Source organism: Pan paniscus, chromosome 22 (genome assembly GCF_029289425.2).
Source record: "Pan paniscus chromosome 22, NHGRI_mPanPan1-v2.0_pri, whole genome shotgun sequence".
Lineage (NCBI taxonomy): Eukaryota > Metazoa > Chordata > Mammalia > Primates > Hominidae > Pan > Pan paniscus.
Genome location: NC_073271.2, coordinates 30996569 through 31014598, shown reverse-complemented (window position 1 = coordinate 31014598; position 18030 = coordinate 30996569). Strand labels below are relative to the sequence as shown.

The 18030-nt window shown below is 45.8% G+C and overlaps 1 protein-coding gene across 7 annotated transcripts in view; it reads left to right on the top strand.

Annotated features, from left to right (window-relative positions):
- Positions 1 to 18030, top strand: part of RUNX1 (RUNX family transcription factor 1) — a 264353-nt gene that overhangs the window by 159843 nt on the left and 86480 nt on the right. For 6 of the 7 annotated variants that reach the window (XM_034948206.3, XM_063601367.1, XM_003823964.6 and 3 more), the window contains 2 exons: positions 4448 to 4701; positions 10824 to 10980. In XM_034948206.3, the coding sequence (XP_034804097.1) occupies positions 4448 to 4701; positions 10824 to 10980 (411 nt within the window). Of the gene's footprint in view, positions 1 to 1788; positions 1867 to 4447; positions 4702 to 10823; positions 10981 to 18030 lie in introns of those variants that run through there. The other variant, XM_063601365.1, reaches the window with a different exon arrangement.

The following is an 18030-nucleotide window of genomic DNA, read 5'->3' as shown; positions in this document are numbered from 1 at the left end:
ACGCTGTGGCTGTCCTTGAAAGTGCAGGCTCCGTAAAATGCCCGGCCGACTAAGGGGTTCCCTTTCCCCGGAGCCCCTGCCTCTTTCCATTCATTTTAGATCCTCAGTAAGGAAGGGCAGAGGTTGGTCTGTTTCTTGTTTTCAAGAGGGCACCGCGCTGCGCAGTTAACAGCCTGCGCCGCTCCGGGGAAACCCAAATGTCCCGCGATCCCATCGAGTCAAGGAGCAAAAGCTGTGATTGCTATCAGCTTTTTGTCGGGCTTCAAACTCAGGGTTTATCGGTTGAAACTCCTAGCTGAGCAGCTCCCACGACGCTGCCTCTGAAGGCTAAACTCGGTGCATGCAAGGCTGGGACCCAACTTTCCTTACTCGATAAAGGAACTTGACTCCCTCCTGGGAGACCGCAGCCCGAGTCCGACTCGCAGCCCCCGTCGCGGGGTTTAGGGTTTTAGGCAAGCGGCCCGAGACCCAGAGGAGCCTCCCTGGACCTTTCCGAGGGGCAAATCACCCGAGTCTGCTATTTCCCCTGGAGTCAAAAGCCTACTTTTGGAGCCGCCACACCCTCGTGCTCCCTCCCGCATCTCGGGGGTCCCGGGGGATGCACTTGGGGGTGGCCCCAGGAGCCCTGGGTGGGATCTCGGGGAAGTGCATTGGAGACCAGGCGAAAAGGTTTCCCTTGCCCAGAACTTGCCTCTAGAGCGGGCCGCGTCCGAACCCGCAGGCAAAGGCGCTGCGGCCCCTGCGGGCGGGCGGGCGCGCGCGATGCACTCTGCTCAGGGACAGAGTTAGAAAGAGGACGTTTGGGCGGGGGGAGGGGGGGATTTACAACTGGAATTAGGCTTAAAAAAATCATTTTAAAAGAAAAATGTAGTAAGTTTTCTTTCCGAGACCCCAGGTCCATTAAAACAAAACTGAACTCGGGTGCTGGCAGTGCCCAGGGGGAGCGGAGGCGGAGAGGGTTGAGGCCGCGGGCCGCCCGCCTTAGCCCCGGAAGCCCGGGCTCCTGAAGCACAGACAGCCAAGAGCGGCCCGAGTCAAACCCCAGGAACAGGGGCTTCGGGAAGAGACCCCGACCGGGCCGCACAGCGGGGAGTCCCGGTCCGAGAGTCCCCACCTGGCCGGCTGCGACTCTATATTGGAACCTCGGAAACGCGGCTTGGCCGTTCCAGCTCAAGTGGGCTCTGGGGCGGCTTCCTGTCTTTTATCCTCGAACGCTAGTTCTTCCCGGGCGACCCGAAGGCCACGAGGCGGGCCGCACAGCCCCGCGCCGTCGGGGGCGTTCCGGGAGCACCGGGGACTGCGCGCGGCGTCCAGGGAGGGCGGCTGCTGCCCCCTGGCGTCCGCCAGAGCCCGCGGCGCGTCCCGACAGCTCCGCGCAGTCCGGGCCCGCCCGGGAAAGGCCTCCACGCCAGCCAACCCCGGCCCCCTCCTGCGTCCGGGCCCGCGGCAACGCCCGGGGACAGTGCCTGCGCGGCAGCGGCCACAGCACCCTAGCCCTGGGGGAGGGAGGAGCGGGCGTCAGGGGCCCCGTGAGGTCGGCGAGGGACCCCCGCGCGGGGGAGCTTAATTGAGGGGCTCCGCGGGGACCACAAAACAGCCTGCGGTGGAACGGGGCCGGGATCCGGGGACTGGGTTGCAGCCCCGGGGTGGATGAGAGGCCCCGGGAGGTGCAGGGCCCGGCAGGGAGGGCGTGGAGGGACTCATGGTGACGGGAGCAGCCTCCGCTGGGAGGGAGCCCCGCCGGGTGGGGTCGGAGTTGGCAGCGCACGCCGGGCCGGGGGCGGGGCCCTCCGAGCTCCGCGAAAATGCCCGCAGCACCGCGGGGACCGGCGCAGGGGGAAGCGGCCGCCCGCACGCGAAGCCGGGGTGGGTTCCGCACCTGGGGCCGCTCGAGCGCGCGGGGGCGGGGAGAGGAGCGGGGGCCGCTTCCGGGGAGCCGGAGGGGAGACGCGGGGCCCGGGCAGGCTGTCCGGCTGTTGCGGGTGCCGGCGCTACAAGGCCCGGGAGCAAGCCGCGCGGCTCCTTTCAACTTTCCTTCCAGCCGCGCGTTCTTGGGGTCTTTCCTGACTAGGAAACTCCTCGCGGGCCGCTGGCGCACGCAGCAAGTGAGGCGCGCGGAGGGATCGAGCCGCGGCCCGGGCGCAGCGGTAAAAAACACCCATTACAGAAACCGACCCGAGGGAAGACGCTGAGAGCAAACGGCACGCGCGGATGCCGTCCGGCCTCATGCAAGGAATCAGCGCCGCTTCGCCGCAGCTGCCAGCCGGACGGTGCAGGAGCGCGGAGTGGCTCCCCCGGGCCCCGCGGCCAAATCGCACCCCCGCCCTGGAAGCGGAGGCCTGGCCCTGGGCGGCCGCGCAGGATCTGGGGCCGTCCGCGGGCTGCAGCCCCGGTTCGGGAGCCTCGTGGCGGCCACTGCGCCTGCCTGCAGCGGCTCGCGGGGCCAGGCCTCTCCGGGTGCGGCGCGCCGGCCGGGTCCTCCTCGGGCCGGCGGGGCCTGCTTTCTTTTTCCAGGTCTCCGGACCGTGGCCACGCGCGGAGCCGCACAAGCCTGCGTGTGGCTGCGGAAAGAGGTCCGCACGCGGGCGGGGCCCCGGGCCAGCATGCAGGCTTGGATGCGGGGCGCGGGGGTGGCCTCCGACTCCCCGCCCGGGCTGCGTACAGTAGCGCGCGGCACGGCGGCGGGGGCGCGCGGGCCAATTCCAGGAGCCGGCGGCGGCGAGCCGCGCCCTGGCTGATACCGGAAAGGCCTGTGATTGGCCACGGCCGCCCCTATGCAAACGAGCTGAGGGAATGGAATTCCTCCGGCCGGGCTTACAGTAAAAGCACGTTCATTTCCAGGCACTCTCATTCATAGAGCCAGCGGGCGCGGGCGGGACGGGCGCCCCGCGGCCGGACCCAGCCAGGGCACCACGCTGCCCGGCCCTGCGCCGCCAGGCACTTCTTTCCGGGGCTCCTAGGGACGCCAGAAGGAAGTCAACCTCTGCTGCTTCTCCTTGGCCTGCGTTGGACCTTCCTTTTTTTGTTATTTTTTTGTTTTTCCCTTTTCTTCCTTTTGAATTAACTGGCTTCTTGGCTGGATGTTTTCAGCTTCTTTCCTGGCTGCGAACTTTTCCCCGATTGTTTTCCTTTTACAACAGGGGGAGAAAGTGCTCTGTGGTCCGAGGCGAGCCGTGAAGTTGCGTGTGCGTGGCAGGGTGCGTGGCAGGATGTGCGTGCGTGTGTAACCCGAGCCGCCCGATCTGTTTCGATCTGCGCCGCGGAGCCCTCCCTCAAGGCCCGCTCCACCTGCTGCGGTTACGCGGCGCCCGTGGGTGTTCGTGCCTCGGAGCAGCTAACCGGCGGGTGCTGGGCGACGGTGGAGGAGTATCGTCTCGCTGCTGCCCGAGTCAGGGCTGAGTCACCCAGCTGATGTAGACAGTGGCTGCCTTCCGAAGAGTGCGTGTTTGCATGTGTGTGACTCTGCGGCTGCTCAACTCCCAACAAACCAGAGGACCAGCCACAAACTTAACCAACATACCCAAACCCGAGTTCACAGATGTGGGAGAGCTGTAGTACCCTGAGTGTCATCGACTGGGCCTTCTTATGATTGTTGTTTTAAGATTAGCTGAAGATCTCTGAAACGCTGAATTTTCTGCACTGAGCGTTTTGACAGAATTCATTGAGAGAACAGAGAACATGACAAGTACTTCTAGCTCAGCACTGCTCCAACTACTGAAGCTGATTTTCAAGGCTACTTAAAAAAATCTGCAGCGTACATTAATGGATTTCTGTTGTGTTTAAATTCTCCACAGATTGTATTGTAAATATTTTATGAAGTAGAGCATATGTATATATTTATATATACGTGCACATACATTAGTAGCACGACCTTTGGAAGTCGCAGCTCTTGCTTTTCGGGACTGAAGCCAGTTTTGCATGATAAAAGTGGCCTTGTTACGGGAGATAATTGTGTTCTGTTGGGACTTTAGACAAAACTCACCTGCAAAAAACTGACAGGCATTAACTACTGGAACTTCCAAATAATGTGTTTGCTGATCGTTTTACTCTTCACATAAATATTTTAGGAAGTGTATGAGAATTTTGCCTTCAGGAACTTTTCTAACAGCCAAAGACAGAACTTAACCTCAGCAAGCAAGATTCGAAGAAGATAGTCTCCACTTTTTAATGCACTAAGCAATCGGTTGCTAGGATCCCATCCTGGGTCGGAGGCCCATCCGCAGAACCAGAACGTTTTCCCCTCCTGGACTGTTAGTAACTTAGTCTCCCTCCTCCCCTAACCACCCCCGCCCCCCCCCCCCACCCCCCGCAGTAATAAAGGCGCCTGAACGTGTATGTTGGTCTCCCGGGAGCTGCTTGCTGAAGATCCGCGCCCCTGTCGCCGTCTGGTAGGAGCTGTTTGCAGGGTCCTAACTCAATCGGCTTGTTGTGATGCGTATCCCCGTAGATGCCAGCACGAGCCGCCGCTTCACGCCGCCTTCCACCGCGCTGAGCCCAGGCAAGATGAGCGAGGCGTTGCCGCTGGGCGCCCCGGACGCCGGCGCTGCCCTGGCCGGCAAGCTGAGGAGCGGCGACCGCAGCATGGTGGAGGTGCTGGCCGACCACCCGGGCGAGCTGGTGCGCACCGACAGCCCCAACTTCCTCTGCTCCGTGCTGCCTACGCACTGGCGCTGCAACAAGACCCTGCCCATCGCTTTCAAGGTACTGGCCCGGAGAGGGTGGTGGGAGGACAGGCGGAGGCCGGCGAGGCCGGGGGAGATCCGCGAGGGCAGCGGCCAGGCGGGCGGGGCCGGATTCTGGAAAGGGGCCCCCGCAGCCCCGGGTCGGTCTTCCTAGCTTGGGATGTGGGGGATGCTGTGTTGCCGTGGCGACCCTCGGGAGGCACTCGTCTCAGCTTTTGGGGGCGGCCTCCTAGGAGGGCTGAAAACATCAGGGTTTCCCCAGAGATATCCACTGGGAGCCGGTCGGGACCTCCCTGGCAGGGGCCTTAGCTTTGATACAAAGTAGGAAAAGTTATAACCCAGCCCGGCAGAGACAGCCCGTCTGCTAACTTACTGCTGCCCCTACCGCTGGATTAACACCCAAACCATTTTGTCTTCCTCAGATGAAAGGATCAGGAAATAAAATAGTAAGACTTTTCTGCCTTCAAGTCAGTGAAAAGAAACTAACAAGGGAAACTGTCAGGGATTTTTTTTCCATTTCTCTAACCGCCCTATAGGAATTAGCATGTCCAAAGTCCACAGCGGGCGTAGTTAAGTTTGCACAAGTTTTCTGAAGAGTTCTCTGAGCTTTTTAGCCTGCTCCTGCCAGAAGCCGCAAGTATCGAATCTTGTTTCTTTTCCCGGAACCGTTCTGAATGCTATCATCAGCTCACCTAGATTAAGCCCGGGGTAGCGAAAGGTGACGAGGCTGTTTTCGGAGAGCCAGGGGTCCCAGTGGCCCGCTTTCCTGCTAGAGGAGAGGGGGCGGCGCGTAGCCGGAGACTTCAGCGCGGCGGCTCCAAAGATCTCCCTTCACTTTTCACCCCTGATCATCCCCAAAGCTTTGAGCTGCCTTTAAAAACCTTGACCTTCAACAGGGGTATGAAAACAACCCCAGGCGTTTCTAAACAATCACCCTACTACCCTAGCAGCAAGCAGTAGGAATTTAATTTCTGCAGTGGAGATTCTGTTTTGTCTTTGGTGGGTTTGAAAAGATGCGACTAAGTAAAATCAGTGCGGGTCATTTCCTGTTCATTTAAAGGGCGAATCAAGGCAGGTGGTTCCAAGTATAAAGATAAGCTACTAAAAAAAAGTTTAAATAATTGTCCCCTTTAAGGGGAGATTAATTTAATATAAGCTTTTAATAGTTCCAAGCCTCAGCTGGGTCTTGATCTTATTACAACGACGAATATTCACTTTTTAAAAAAGTATTGTTGCGGTTATTTTTAAGCTTTATACAGTTTCCACACTTAGATTGTGATTTCTAAAACAAAACGAAATTTGCAGTTGGCTGTGTCTATAGATTCGCCTCTTTTTCCACTCACTTTTCTAAAAGCAGTTTTTTGGTTTTGTTTTGTTTTTTAGTGGGGGTGGAAATGAGGAGAAGGAACGTGGTGGCTTGCTTGACTCTTTTTTCCTTCCCTCCGTTTACTTAGATTTGGGTTTGGGAGACCATTTTACTTTTAAATCATTCTAACCCTTTGCGTAAATGGACTCAGCGATGACTCTTTAGGGCACCCGCATTGAGAGGGGACCCAACAGGGTTGGGCCATGGGGTCACTATCAGATAAAGAGCAGAGGCAAGACGGGCTGATAACCACCAAAGGCCATTAAAACCTGGCTGCCCCAATGCACTAGGGCTCTAAGAGATTTGTGGCTTCCTTTGGGGGGGGGAATCAGGGTCTCTTCTGAACTCCCTCCTCTGCCAGGGAACCCACACTCAAATATATTAAAAGACTAAATGATTAATAAATAATCTTCAGGAATTGGAGCAATTCAGACTCTCAAGCCATTACATGAAAGTATTTATTTTCTTCTAAAAAATGAAAAATTATACATATTGCTTTTATGAGCTGTCAGAATTCTTTCTAGCAGAAACCATAATAACCATAGAGTTTCCTTTTTAAAATGACTTTTGGCAATTCACTTAAAAACAATTAATTTGTTTTATTGAGTGATAATCTATAGGCCACTAAAAATCCAAATACAGATCTCTTGAAAAAAGTTCAAGCAGATCCCCTGAGAACATTTAGGGGAAAGGAAAGGATAGCAGAGAAATCAGACCATTTGATTATTGTCTGTCACCACCCCAATCCTCATAAAAAGAGGCTTCTTCCTGGAGGAGACCTGCTCACTGCATAACTAGAAGAGTAGACAAAATGTTCAGTGAGACAGTAAACGTGAAGGGATAAAATGTTAGGGATAAAAGCAAGCAAAACATCAAAACCTGCCTACATCCCGGGCTCATTTAGTGTGTGTCCCTGGCTTCACTCTATCTGCCCACCCAACCACCTCCCAAGCAGCTTCAACAGAAATTATTACTTTAAAATTTGGATCTTAAATAAGCCGCAGGCAATCTCCCTAGGAAGTTAACCAGTAAATAATTATTATATTCCGTATGGTAAAGAGAAGCAAATGTGAAACAATGATAAGGCCTGATGATATTGATGAAAAGAGCATTGAAGGCCTTCTTAGGAATCTCCTGAAGTTCTGTAGGTAAATCTTCTACATCAATCTTCTGAACTAAAGAGAGATTTAAAATTATGAATTTTCTTTAAAATAGATTACAATAACCCTACTTGCTTATTTTGAGCCCCAACCTGTTCTCCCCCTACTCCTTCCCTCCCATGGAACACCTTTATTTTTTACAGTATGAGAGATACATGTTTTTTACTACTAAGAAAACCTTAAGTTTGCTGTGTGTTTTGCTGTACTTACAGAATTAGCCTAAAAAGCTGTTTTGATGACTTGGGATGTATTTGGTAATACCATGGTGTTATAGCTTGTTCAGGCCCTGGTACACCAGAGTCCAAAGACGTAAACATGCCTTCAGCAGGGAAGTTCGGAGGTCTTGGATTCTGATGATAATATTCTTTTCATAAAAAGGAAATAAGTAATATTTTTGTCGGCAAGATCACAGTCCCTAGCTATGCCTTAAATATCATCTCAGCTGAATTCTGTGTTCCACTCCACAGCCTTCTTTGCAACACTGGAAGGTTAACGGATTTGAAGTAAATGAATTGTAACTGTAATTTCAACCTAATTAGAATTGGTTTAAAAGGCCAGTTTGGACTGTGAACAGGCTAGCCAAGAACAGTATTGGGAGGTCCATGTAATATAGAAGAGAGTTGATATTTGGCCCAACTTCCTGATACTTTAAAAACAGAGAAGTAAAACAAAATATGAGATATCTTTGGTCAGCAAGTCCCTTCTTGCCTGTTTGTTCTGTGTTAAAATGTAAATGTTTGTGTTTCCTTACCTATTGTTTATAGCTTTTCATTCCAGTTGTTTCTTTTTTCTATTTGAAGTTAGATATTTTTACATTCTCTCCGTATTGCCCATCAGTGACAAAACCTGTATCAAATTAGCACGCATGTTAGTTTTAAATTAAAAAAAAACTTTTTAAACCTGGCTTAAGTATGCTTGTTAACAATTGGACGATATACAGTATCAATGAATTGCCCTGGATTTAATAGTTCCCCTTTACCCACCCCCCTCCACCAAAAAAAAATCCCTCAGAGATCAATATAAGGCCAAGTAAATGATATGTAGGTGCCCAAATATGGTTGCTTCTGCTGCATTTAAAAAAAAAGAGGAGTGGGAGTTAAACTTCTAATTTTTTTCTTCTTAAATTCCAACATCAACAGCCTTTTCTTATTTAGCCTCCATGATAATTTTATTCTATGTTTGTTTCGACTTGGCGAAGGTCTCCTGAATTTGCCAAATTACCAATGAGGATAGTATTGGAAAGATGAGAGAGGCACAGGCTTGGAGCACTGTGAGGGGAACAGCAGTAGGAGGCAGATAATTCAGAATACATTCCTGTAGTTATAAAGGAAGATTTATTTATTTTCACCTTTTTACAGATCCAGACCCAACAATGAGTTATTCAGTTTGAAACCCACGTAGTGGAGGCAGTCTCTGTATACCTGCTGAATGTTGAGTTGACAATAGAGAAGCCTGGGTTACCACAGGGAGAGGAGGATGAGGAAGTAAAAATATGTGTTCAAAGAGGGCATTTCAACACTGTGAGCTAACTTTACAACGGGAAGTGAAAATCATGAAAAAAAGGGGAAAATCTGTTGTGAGAGACTAAAAAGAGCAAAATGAAGCAAGCCCATTTTTCGGGAATAGAAAAAAAAAACAGTAGCAATAACCAAATAACTGATCAGGGAGATTTATTTCAGTGATATCTTTTTAAAACAAAAAGGGAATTGTCGTATCACTGCTCTTAATTAAATGGCAACAAACACATTTATAATGGGAACTAAATAGCTAATTAGAGGGTGCTTGGGGAATAAATAGCAGAGTTTTAAAATCTCCTATATGGAAAACATGTCCAACAATTGGAGTGAAAGGATTAAAAAGAGAGAAAAGGCCCAGACCTTGTTTGGCAGTGCCAGTTGGATAAAATAGAGGAAAATGCCTCCCTGCTTCTATGAGACTAGATTATCCTGGTGTAGTCTTGGGGTTGGAAGTATGTTCATCTCTCATAGTGAGTTAGTTCGTGTTCTGTGCCACAAGGACTGAAGCAGTTCTAATGAATAAAAACAATGGATAGTCATCTGGAGGCCACAGGGAAAGGGTGATGGCTAAGCAGATCATGAAAATGGGAATCTTGAGAAACATGACTTCGATATCATACAAGTGAGTCTGTGGCAGCCTTTTTTACATATAGAAAAAGAGGCCTGAAAATATATACTACAAAAAATTATGTAGCAGTTATTAAGGTAAAAATTGGGAAGTAGGAGGCAGAGGAAGGAGTGATAACACTAAATTAAGGAATGCTTTACTGTTACCAATTCAAAAACAGCAACCAAAAATGATGATGTAATTGGAATGAGTAATATAAATGTCACTACTGACTTTACCGTAAACAATGTCAGAAATGATCAGAATAAATACAGCTTGGGGCATTTCGATTTGAAATTGTATGACTGCTTTGAAAAATAGAAACAAAGGAAATACAGCCAATAGTAAATGTCTAGACCAAGAAAAGAGTTTCTAGAAGGCCTAAATGATAGCCAAGAAATTGATACTATTGTACAAAGTCTCTTTAGGTCATGCTTTTCAGAGTATTTTACTTTGAAATTCATTTTCTTAATTACCTGAGTATAAAAACATTTATCTACCAGTTTTCTCCAATAGCCCTGATAAGACTTCGTACTTACTCAGTTACATTAAATAAATTCCTGGTCAAGATCAGCTGGGCTAGCAGAAAACCTCAGGCATCTGTGAGGACATGAGTTTACACACGTTGAGACTCACAGATACAAAAATGCAACCCAATTCCACCCCTGAATTGAGGGGAGTGCATAGAAGTGAATGTCCCGTCTTTCTGAGGTCTGTTGATTTTGTAATTAGTAAACGAAGGGTGCATTTCTGATTTTTTTTTTTCTTGTGTGCTAGAATTCATTGCTAGTAAAACTCAAGATAATAGCAATGAGTAGGAGGTATCAAAGATGAACTGTAGAGGGACAGTTTAAGTTACTTAAGAATCGTCAGCAAGATGAAATCTACTTTTAGCAGAAATCGGGTTTTTTTGTGTTTTTTTGTTTTGTTTTGTTTTCTAAAAGTAAAGTCTGCACCTTGTTCAGCCTGTTAGTGGAGGTCTGAGCAAGTAAAAGATGGGTTAGATTATAAACTTACAAACACAGGATGTTCTGTTTCTCAAATGGGAGAAATTAAGAAGAGATGATTGTATTCAGGAGACGGCATAGCTACTCAAAATCCTTGATATCTTGCTATGGTTAGTCTTGTTCCAACTGTGCTATGTGACCTACTATGGCTTTATGAGGTAAATTTAGTATATGTGTCACTATTTGAAAATTTACGTATAGTTATACATAATGTGTTAGGTTGGTGCAAATGTAACTGCAGTTTTTGGAGTTAAAAATTGCAAACACTGCAATTACTTTTGCACCAACCTAAAATATAATCAAAAAGTGTCTTCTCTTTATAACTTCTCTGTTGTTTTGCTTAAGTTATCATTGCTATTCCTCTGCAACCTAGAAAAAATCATTGAATATACATTTAATTTTAGAAATAATCACTACACAAATGCCCTAAAAGTGTATGTATAACATCCCTGATGTCTGCATTTGTCCTTTGACTGGTGTTTAGGTGGTGGCCCTAGGGGATGTTCCAGATGGCACTCTGGTCACTGTGATGGCCGGCAATGATGAAAACTACTCGGCTGAGCTGAGAAATGCTACCGCAGCCATGAAGAACCAGGTTGCAAGATTTAATGACCTCAGGTTTGTCGGTCGAAGTGGAAGAGGTACGTTATCTGTCAAAACTATGCTTGAAACACGTTTCATGGCAACAAACCCACATTTCAAAATTCTAGTGATTTCTGTGATGGAATCCCTAGAAACTCGGTCTGTCTTAACATTCTTATTGCTATGTCAAGCTCTTAAAAATATTTATTTGAAGTTTAATATTTTTAGCAGAATCTCTATATTATTGCTTTATGTTACTGAGTGGATTTAAGACTGATTTGGAACATGCAGCGTAGGAATTGTGAATTTCAAAGAAACGCCTGAGATTTTTACTAAAATGCAAAAAATATAAAACTGACTTTAATGAAACTAGGATTATACAATTACAATGAGGATTCTCTCTTGAATAACAATACAAAAGCTATTTAATGGAAACTGTTGACTTATGATCTGTGGGCTATCTGTGAAAAGTGACAGAGTTTCGAATGACCACTTCTAATAATTTTAGGGATTTCTAGTGTATGATGTTGAAACATGGTTTCAAGCAAGCTTACCTTTTTAGAAAAAGACATGAAGAAATAATGTTAGTACCATTGATGGCAGTATGATCTTCCTGTTGTATTTCTTTTCAATGCCTTATTTAGGAGGAGGGGTTGGGCCTGGTTAGCATTTTAGATACTAATAATATTAGAGACTGGATTATCCAAGAAATTGTTGCATTACTTCAGCTCCATGTGTGGTTTTATTTTTCCTTGCCTTTAACCCATTATCAAAGCATTAGAGCAGAAATAGGAATCTTGGCTTATTGTAATTTTTTCTGGTTTCCAATTATTTTCAAGTATTATGTTTTCTTTACATTGTAAGAACCAAATCATATTTTATAAATAGCAACAAGTACTAAAAGTTTAGTTGAGGGAGGTAAGATAGTTTTTTAAACTCATTTTTTGTAATATAGTACCGATTAAGCTTACAAATAAGTTATTTCAAGTATAATAAAAAGACTTATAGTAAATACCTAAATAACAGTAATAGTTCTCATATTGAAAAAAATGGAAGCACCAATCAAACAACATTTAAAATAAGAGAAATTATTACTCTTTAAAAAGGCATTTAAAAACAAGAAAATCTCAGTTCTCGGAGAATTTGATTAGTCAGAAAGGAGAAAGGGGTAAATGTGAGTTGATTATTTTGGTGATTATTTTTGCTATCCTAGCTATCTGGAGCATTTTCATAATAGAATCATAGCTGGAGAAAATAAAAAATTTATATAATGTGATCGAAAATATATAGTCATAGTACTATATTAATAATAGGGTAATGCAAAGAAAATTATATCCACTTTTTGAAAGCATGAGTGATGCTATAAGATATAAAAGCATAAGTCATTAAATGGGTTCACTTGTTGTATTAAAAGTCCCCACCTTTCAGTAAATGGAATTTGCATTATGATTCAGAGATGTGTGTCTAGAAAACATCTTAAAGGCTTCGGATGAGTAGCTGGCAGAGTGGGTGAGAAGCCAATAAAAAACAAAGGCCCCACAGCCTGGTCCATGCCCATCGGCCTAGCTAACTCTCTTAATTCAGCTCTTGTGGATTTCTGCTGTTAGGAATCAATAGCTAGGTACCATTGAATTGCTTTTCTAGAGAAAGTGTTATCATCATACTATGCATCTGTGTGGGTCTTCAAGTTAGGTTTTGGTCATAAAAGTTTAAAAAACTATTTAATGATCCGTGCCAGTGACATTTTCCCACAAGAAATTCAGTAGTGGCTTTCCGGCAACGCACAGTAAAACAGTGATAATAAAAAAATGAGATTTTGAAAGCAGCGTGCTTTCTTTTCTGGCATTGATGGCTGATCTTGCATCCCTCATTGGCCATTTCTGTTTTGAGTGGGTGACTAATAGGTGCTTGTGTTTACTTGGGTAACAGTGAACTGTTTCCCCAAGGTGTGGAGTGTTTGCATTTGGCTGCAGGATTCGTGCCAGTATGCCCTTGAGTTTGCATAAACCCCAAAAAGTAAAATAGCTGCAACCAAGGCTGGGCTGTCTTCCCGTACTCTGGAATGAGAAAATTAATTGAAATGCCATAAACAGACAATATTTTGAACAGACTCTCCTTCCCACCAGTGATAATAAGCAATAAAAAATACGGGAACCCTAATGGAACATTTGACCCAATTGTAATTACTGTGGATATGAATATTGTTGGTCTTGAGATGTATATATATATGTGTGTGTATATATATATATATATTTTTTTTTTTTTTTTGGTCAGCGCTACAAAACTAAATGAGCTATCTGAAGGCCCGATTTGACTCTGTCTCATAATTTCTTTCCATAGTCATAAAATATAATTTGATTTTTCTCTTTCAAGTGTAAGTGTCAACACCAAAGCCTGCCAGATTTTTTTCTTTCTTTTTTCTTCTTTTTTTTTTTTTTTTTTTTTTGCAATTTGCTTCCCATTAGGAAGAGAGCAGATCATTCTGACTAATTTTAACAATTAGTCTTAATCTTCCTCACTGAATCTTACCTTTAAAAGTTTCATTACGTTTTATTAAGTGATCTTAAGACAACTGTTTCATTTTCTGTTTTTGAAAATGTGCTTGAAAATATACCCTTGGCATGAACACACCACGCCATGGCTCAGAAGGCCCTGGCTCTTGGCTCATCCAAACTTTCAGTGCCAATTTTGAATTCTGTCAAAAGCCACCAGTCTGATGGATTCTCCAAGGGGCCTAGTACGTGGTGCAAAATGAAAGGTAGAAAAAGAAGTTCTCTTTCTGTGACCAGCTGCCAGTCCATGGGGATTGTAAACCTCATAGAAACTGCCAGAGGTTGAACATGGAAGGGTTTTTCTCTGTTCTACAAAACGGATCTATCTGGGCGCTGGCTGCCATCCAGGATCACAGCTCCTAACCTCGGGTTCATTCCGTAACTGGGAAAACCTGCCTGTCCGGCTTTGACGGCCTCGCTGGCTACACTGGCCCTGTAGAAGCCTGAACCTTCTCTCTTTTCTTCCATTCCCTCCTTTTTCTCCCTGGCAGTTTAAATCTTGGTTCAGAGTGTATCTCACCCTTGGAATGTTTCTCTCTTTGATTCAGTATCTCCATGTAAATCGACCGCTCCTTTACAAAGGAGGAAGAGATAGCAGCTCCCAGGAGATGAGGGTTAGGGAGCTCTGGGGACCGGGCTGAACTCCGCAGGTCATGTGAGCACAGAGGTTGTTCAGAATAATTCACATTTTAGCCAAATGGACTGGGACTCCATGACACCCCCAAAAAATTGAAGTTCAGGGTCAAAAGGAATTCTCTTGTGTGAAACTAATTCACTGAGCAGCTTATATCAGTTTACATCTGCAGTTGAGGCAAGTGCTACATCACCTGCCACCTTTAGAATGACAAGAAAGTGTGTCATGGCTTCAGCTGAGAGAAATTTAAGAAATTTTAGCAATTGGTATTCGGGCACGGTGGCTCACATCTGTAATCCCAACACTTTGGGAGGCCGAGGTGGGTGGATCACCTGAGGTCAGGAGTTCAAGACCAACCTGGCCAACATGACCAGCCTGGTCAACATGGTGACACCGCCATCTCTACTAAAAATACAAAAAATTAGCCAGGTGTGGTGGCGGGCGCCTGTAATCCCAGCTACTCAGGAGGATGAGGCAGGAGAATCGCTTGAACCCAGGAGGTAGAGGTTGCAGTGAGCCGAGGTCGCGCCACTGCACTCCAGTCTGGGCAACAAGAGCAAAACTCCATCTAAAAAAAGAAAAAAGAAAAAGAAATTTTAGCAATGAAATCTGTGACTGCTTCATCCCAGTTGGAGTACTTAATCAGTCAGAGAATAACTGATCAATCAGGAAATACAGCTTTAGTAATTTCATTTCAGAACCAAAGAAGAAATCTCTCCAGCTGCTTTATCAGCTGCATTGTTGCTACATGAGGAAAGATGGTCTACTGCACATTTCTTTCTAGTTTTTTCTTAGAATATGATTTTTAATCTTTGGGGAACATCATAGATACTTTTGAAAATCCTTTGGAAGGCTTTTTCCAAGGACAAAAAAAAAAAATGCAGATGTTCACTTACACACAGAATTACGTATATCATTTCAGTTTCTAGGCTACCAGAACTCATTTATGGACCTTCTGGGGGTCCACGGACCCTAGGCCAAAAATTTGTGAATTTGGAACTTTGCACTGATCGTGGAGGGCCAGCTTAGCCCTATGCCGCATATAGTAGACACCTGAAAATGAATAAATACATGTACAAATGAGCTAGACATTTTCTTGACCCTGTGCTGTTTTGGTAACACCTGTGTTTTTGTTATCGCCGGGGTCTGGTTTGTATAATTAAGAAAGTAGATCTCCTTGAAACCACTGGCCAGGCCTTTGGATGGCCATCAGGTATGCCCACATATCATCACGGGTAAAGGGGAGGGGGCCTATTCTGTCATTGAAAGGACAGTCGCTTCCCTCGTACCGTGTCCACACCCAGCCCTGTAAGGCCAAGTGTTCTGTGGCCTGTCAGGATGGCGTTGAGTTTCTTGGCGGAATTTGTGTTTACACTGACCTCCCTGGCAGCTTTAATCTTGCCCACTTTCAAAATAGTATCCTTTCCCAACACATTTATACAATGAAATTCCTTCGGTATGTTCTTGCTGTGAATATCTTCCCAGACATAATATTTATCCTGTCACAATCTGGGTTATTGCATATTTGTGTAATGTTAGTTGCTTAAGGCATTTTCATTCTTAAATTATTCTACATTATTTAGGGTAAAGTGTGGGAGGTTGCCCTTCAGGTGAGTGGAAGACTGTGGTCAAGAGGAAGAGAAGGTACATTTAGGGAAGGATAAACGGTACTGATATTCTAAACAAAGAGACATGGCTTGGCTTTATGTAGCGGTTGTTACCAAGAGATGATCTGAATGACTCGCAGTATTATCGTAGGATCCAAGTCCTTCTCTATTCTATTAACAGATTCATATAATAGAGGAAGGAAAAATTCATCTGACCACCCCAGAGTTGTTTCACAGGTAATGTTCATGGTATAAACTGGCAGTCAGATCTCCTGGAGAGAATATAAGGAAAAGACATGAGTTATATTAAAATCAACTCTCCCATTTTCCCACTTTCTTCTGTTACATACTGATCTACACCTTAAAATAATATATATATACTGAAATCTGTATTCAGATCTCATTGCAAGCAAACATAGATGAATAAAGACCCAGTCTCTGATATACCAAGCCTCAACCAGCCCTAACAAATGCTGCTTTTCGACAGGCAGGTCAAAAGCTTGCCTCCATGATCTGATGTAGAATTCATCTCTAGAGACCAAGTTTCTCATTCGGTTTCACATTTGCCAATAAAAGGGTAGCAACACTTTCCTAAAGCAAACCCTGCCCTGCTTAAAGCCTGGGGTGGCCCAGTCATGGCAAGGACCAGCAGGAAAAGCTTTCTTGAAAACTGCTTGTGCTTGCAACAAGCAGTTTCTCAGTTGATCCCTTCATAGTTTTCTTGCTGATTTTATGAAGTGTCAGGCATTGCTGATGGTGTCACACAGCTTTTTTAAATTGAGGTTATTTGTATGAACAATATTTTACAGTTTGATGGGCAGAAGCTGTACTTCTCTCCACCCACCCTCAACCCCTTCCTTGCCAGCCGGCTTGTGTTTGGTGGAGGCATTTCTTTTTGGTCGGGACAGAAGACTATCAATCAGAAAGTGCCTGCAAGAGAAATAATGGTTGAGTGATTTTTAGAGCTTCCTGTTTCAGCAACAAGCATTATAGACATAAACAGTGATCCAGCCAACGGCTGCAACCCTGCTCTGGTTCTAATAAATCAGTTTTGTATTTTCTTTTTTGTGCTGGTTGGCAAGGGGCAAGAGAGGGTGGAGAAGGCTGGCTAAAGAAGAACATATTCTGTGTTTCTGGTTTTTTTGTTTTTTTTTTTTAAGGAAAAATTACTTGTTGACAAGGAGAGATGGTGTACTGTCATTTTTTTTTTTTTTTTTTTTTTTGAGACAGAGTTTCCCTCTTGTTGCCTAGGCTGGAGTGCAGTGGTGTGATCTCAGCTCACTGCAACCTCCACCTCCCAGGTTCAAGCGATTCTCCTACCTCGGCCTCCCAAGTAGCTGGGATTACAGGCATCCACCACCACGCCTGGCTAATTTTGTATTTTTAGTAGAGACGAGGTTTCACCATGTTGACTGGGCTGGTCTTGAACTCCTGATCTCGGGTGGTCCACCTGCCTTGGCCTCCCAAAGTGCTGGGATTACAGTCGTGAGCCACCGTACCTGGCCGGTGTACTGTCTTATGGCTGTTTTCTTTCTGTAGATGATTATGACACAAGTTCAGATCAGTAAAGAGATGTTTATGAATAACCATATACTGTCAATATGGGGAGAGTGTGTGCTTTTGAAGGCTTCATTGATTCTTAGCCAGTGGAGTGTGTGTGCGTGTGTGTGTGCGTGTGTGCAAGGGGGGGAGAGAGAGAGAGAGAGAATGAGAATATCCATACTTCCATTGAGAGACTTCTTGGGCCAAATTATCTTTGAGGACTAAATTCATGCTAATAACATCTTCTCATCTAAAGCCCAAATAAAGCAATTAATGGAAATTAATAAGTGAGCAGTGTGGATTTAATGAGCTGCCTATGAATACTATGACATGTGCTCGTTTTGTCAGCTCCCTGGCGGGGCATGGGGACAGATCGCAGCACTTCAACGTCTGTATTTATAAACATGCATTCCTGGACTTCAGGCAGCGCGCATACTCCATCATTGGTTCTGCTGTGAGTCCTACATTCAACGGAGATGTATTTTGATCTCTGTTGAAGGCAGAGCAATCGACGGCATTCAGTTTGCACTGCACTGATTTGGGATTCCAGTACATTGCCCAGTCCCTGTTAGTCTATATTGGGCAGCATGTCCCATTCAGGAGCTCCATTTGACGTCACCGAACTTTCTCCAATGAAGGTGTCAGGCAATTGAGGTCCATAGAGGAATCCCAGCAACTTCCTTTGAGAGGCTCACGGCCATTCTGCTGCTAGACTGAAAATGTGTTTCCTCTGATTTCCTTAGTGAGGAAGCACTCATTTAGGAGCCATTTAAA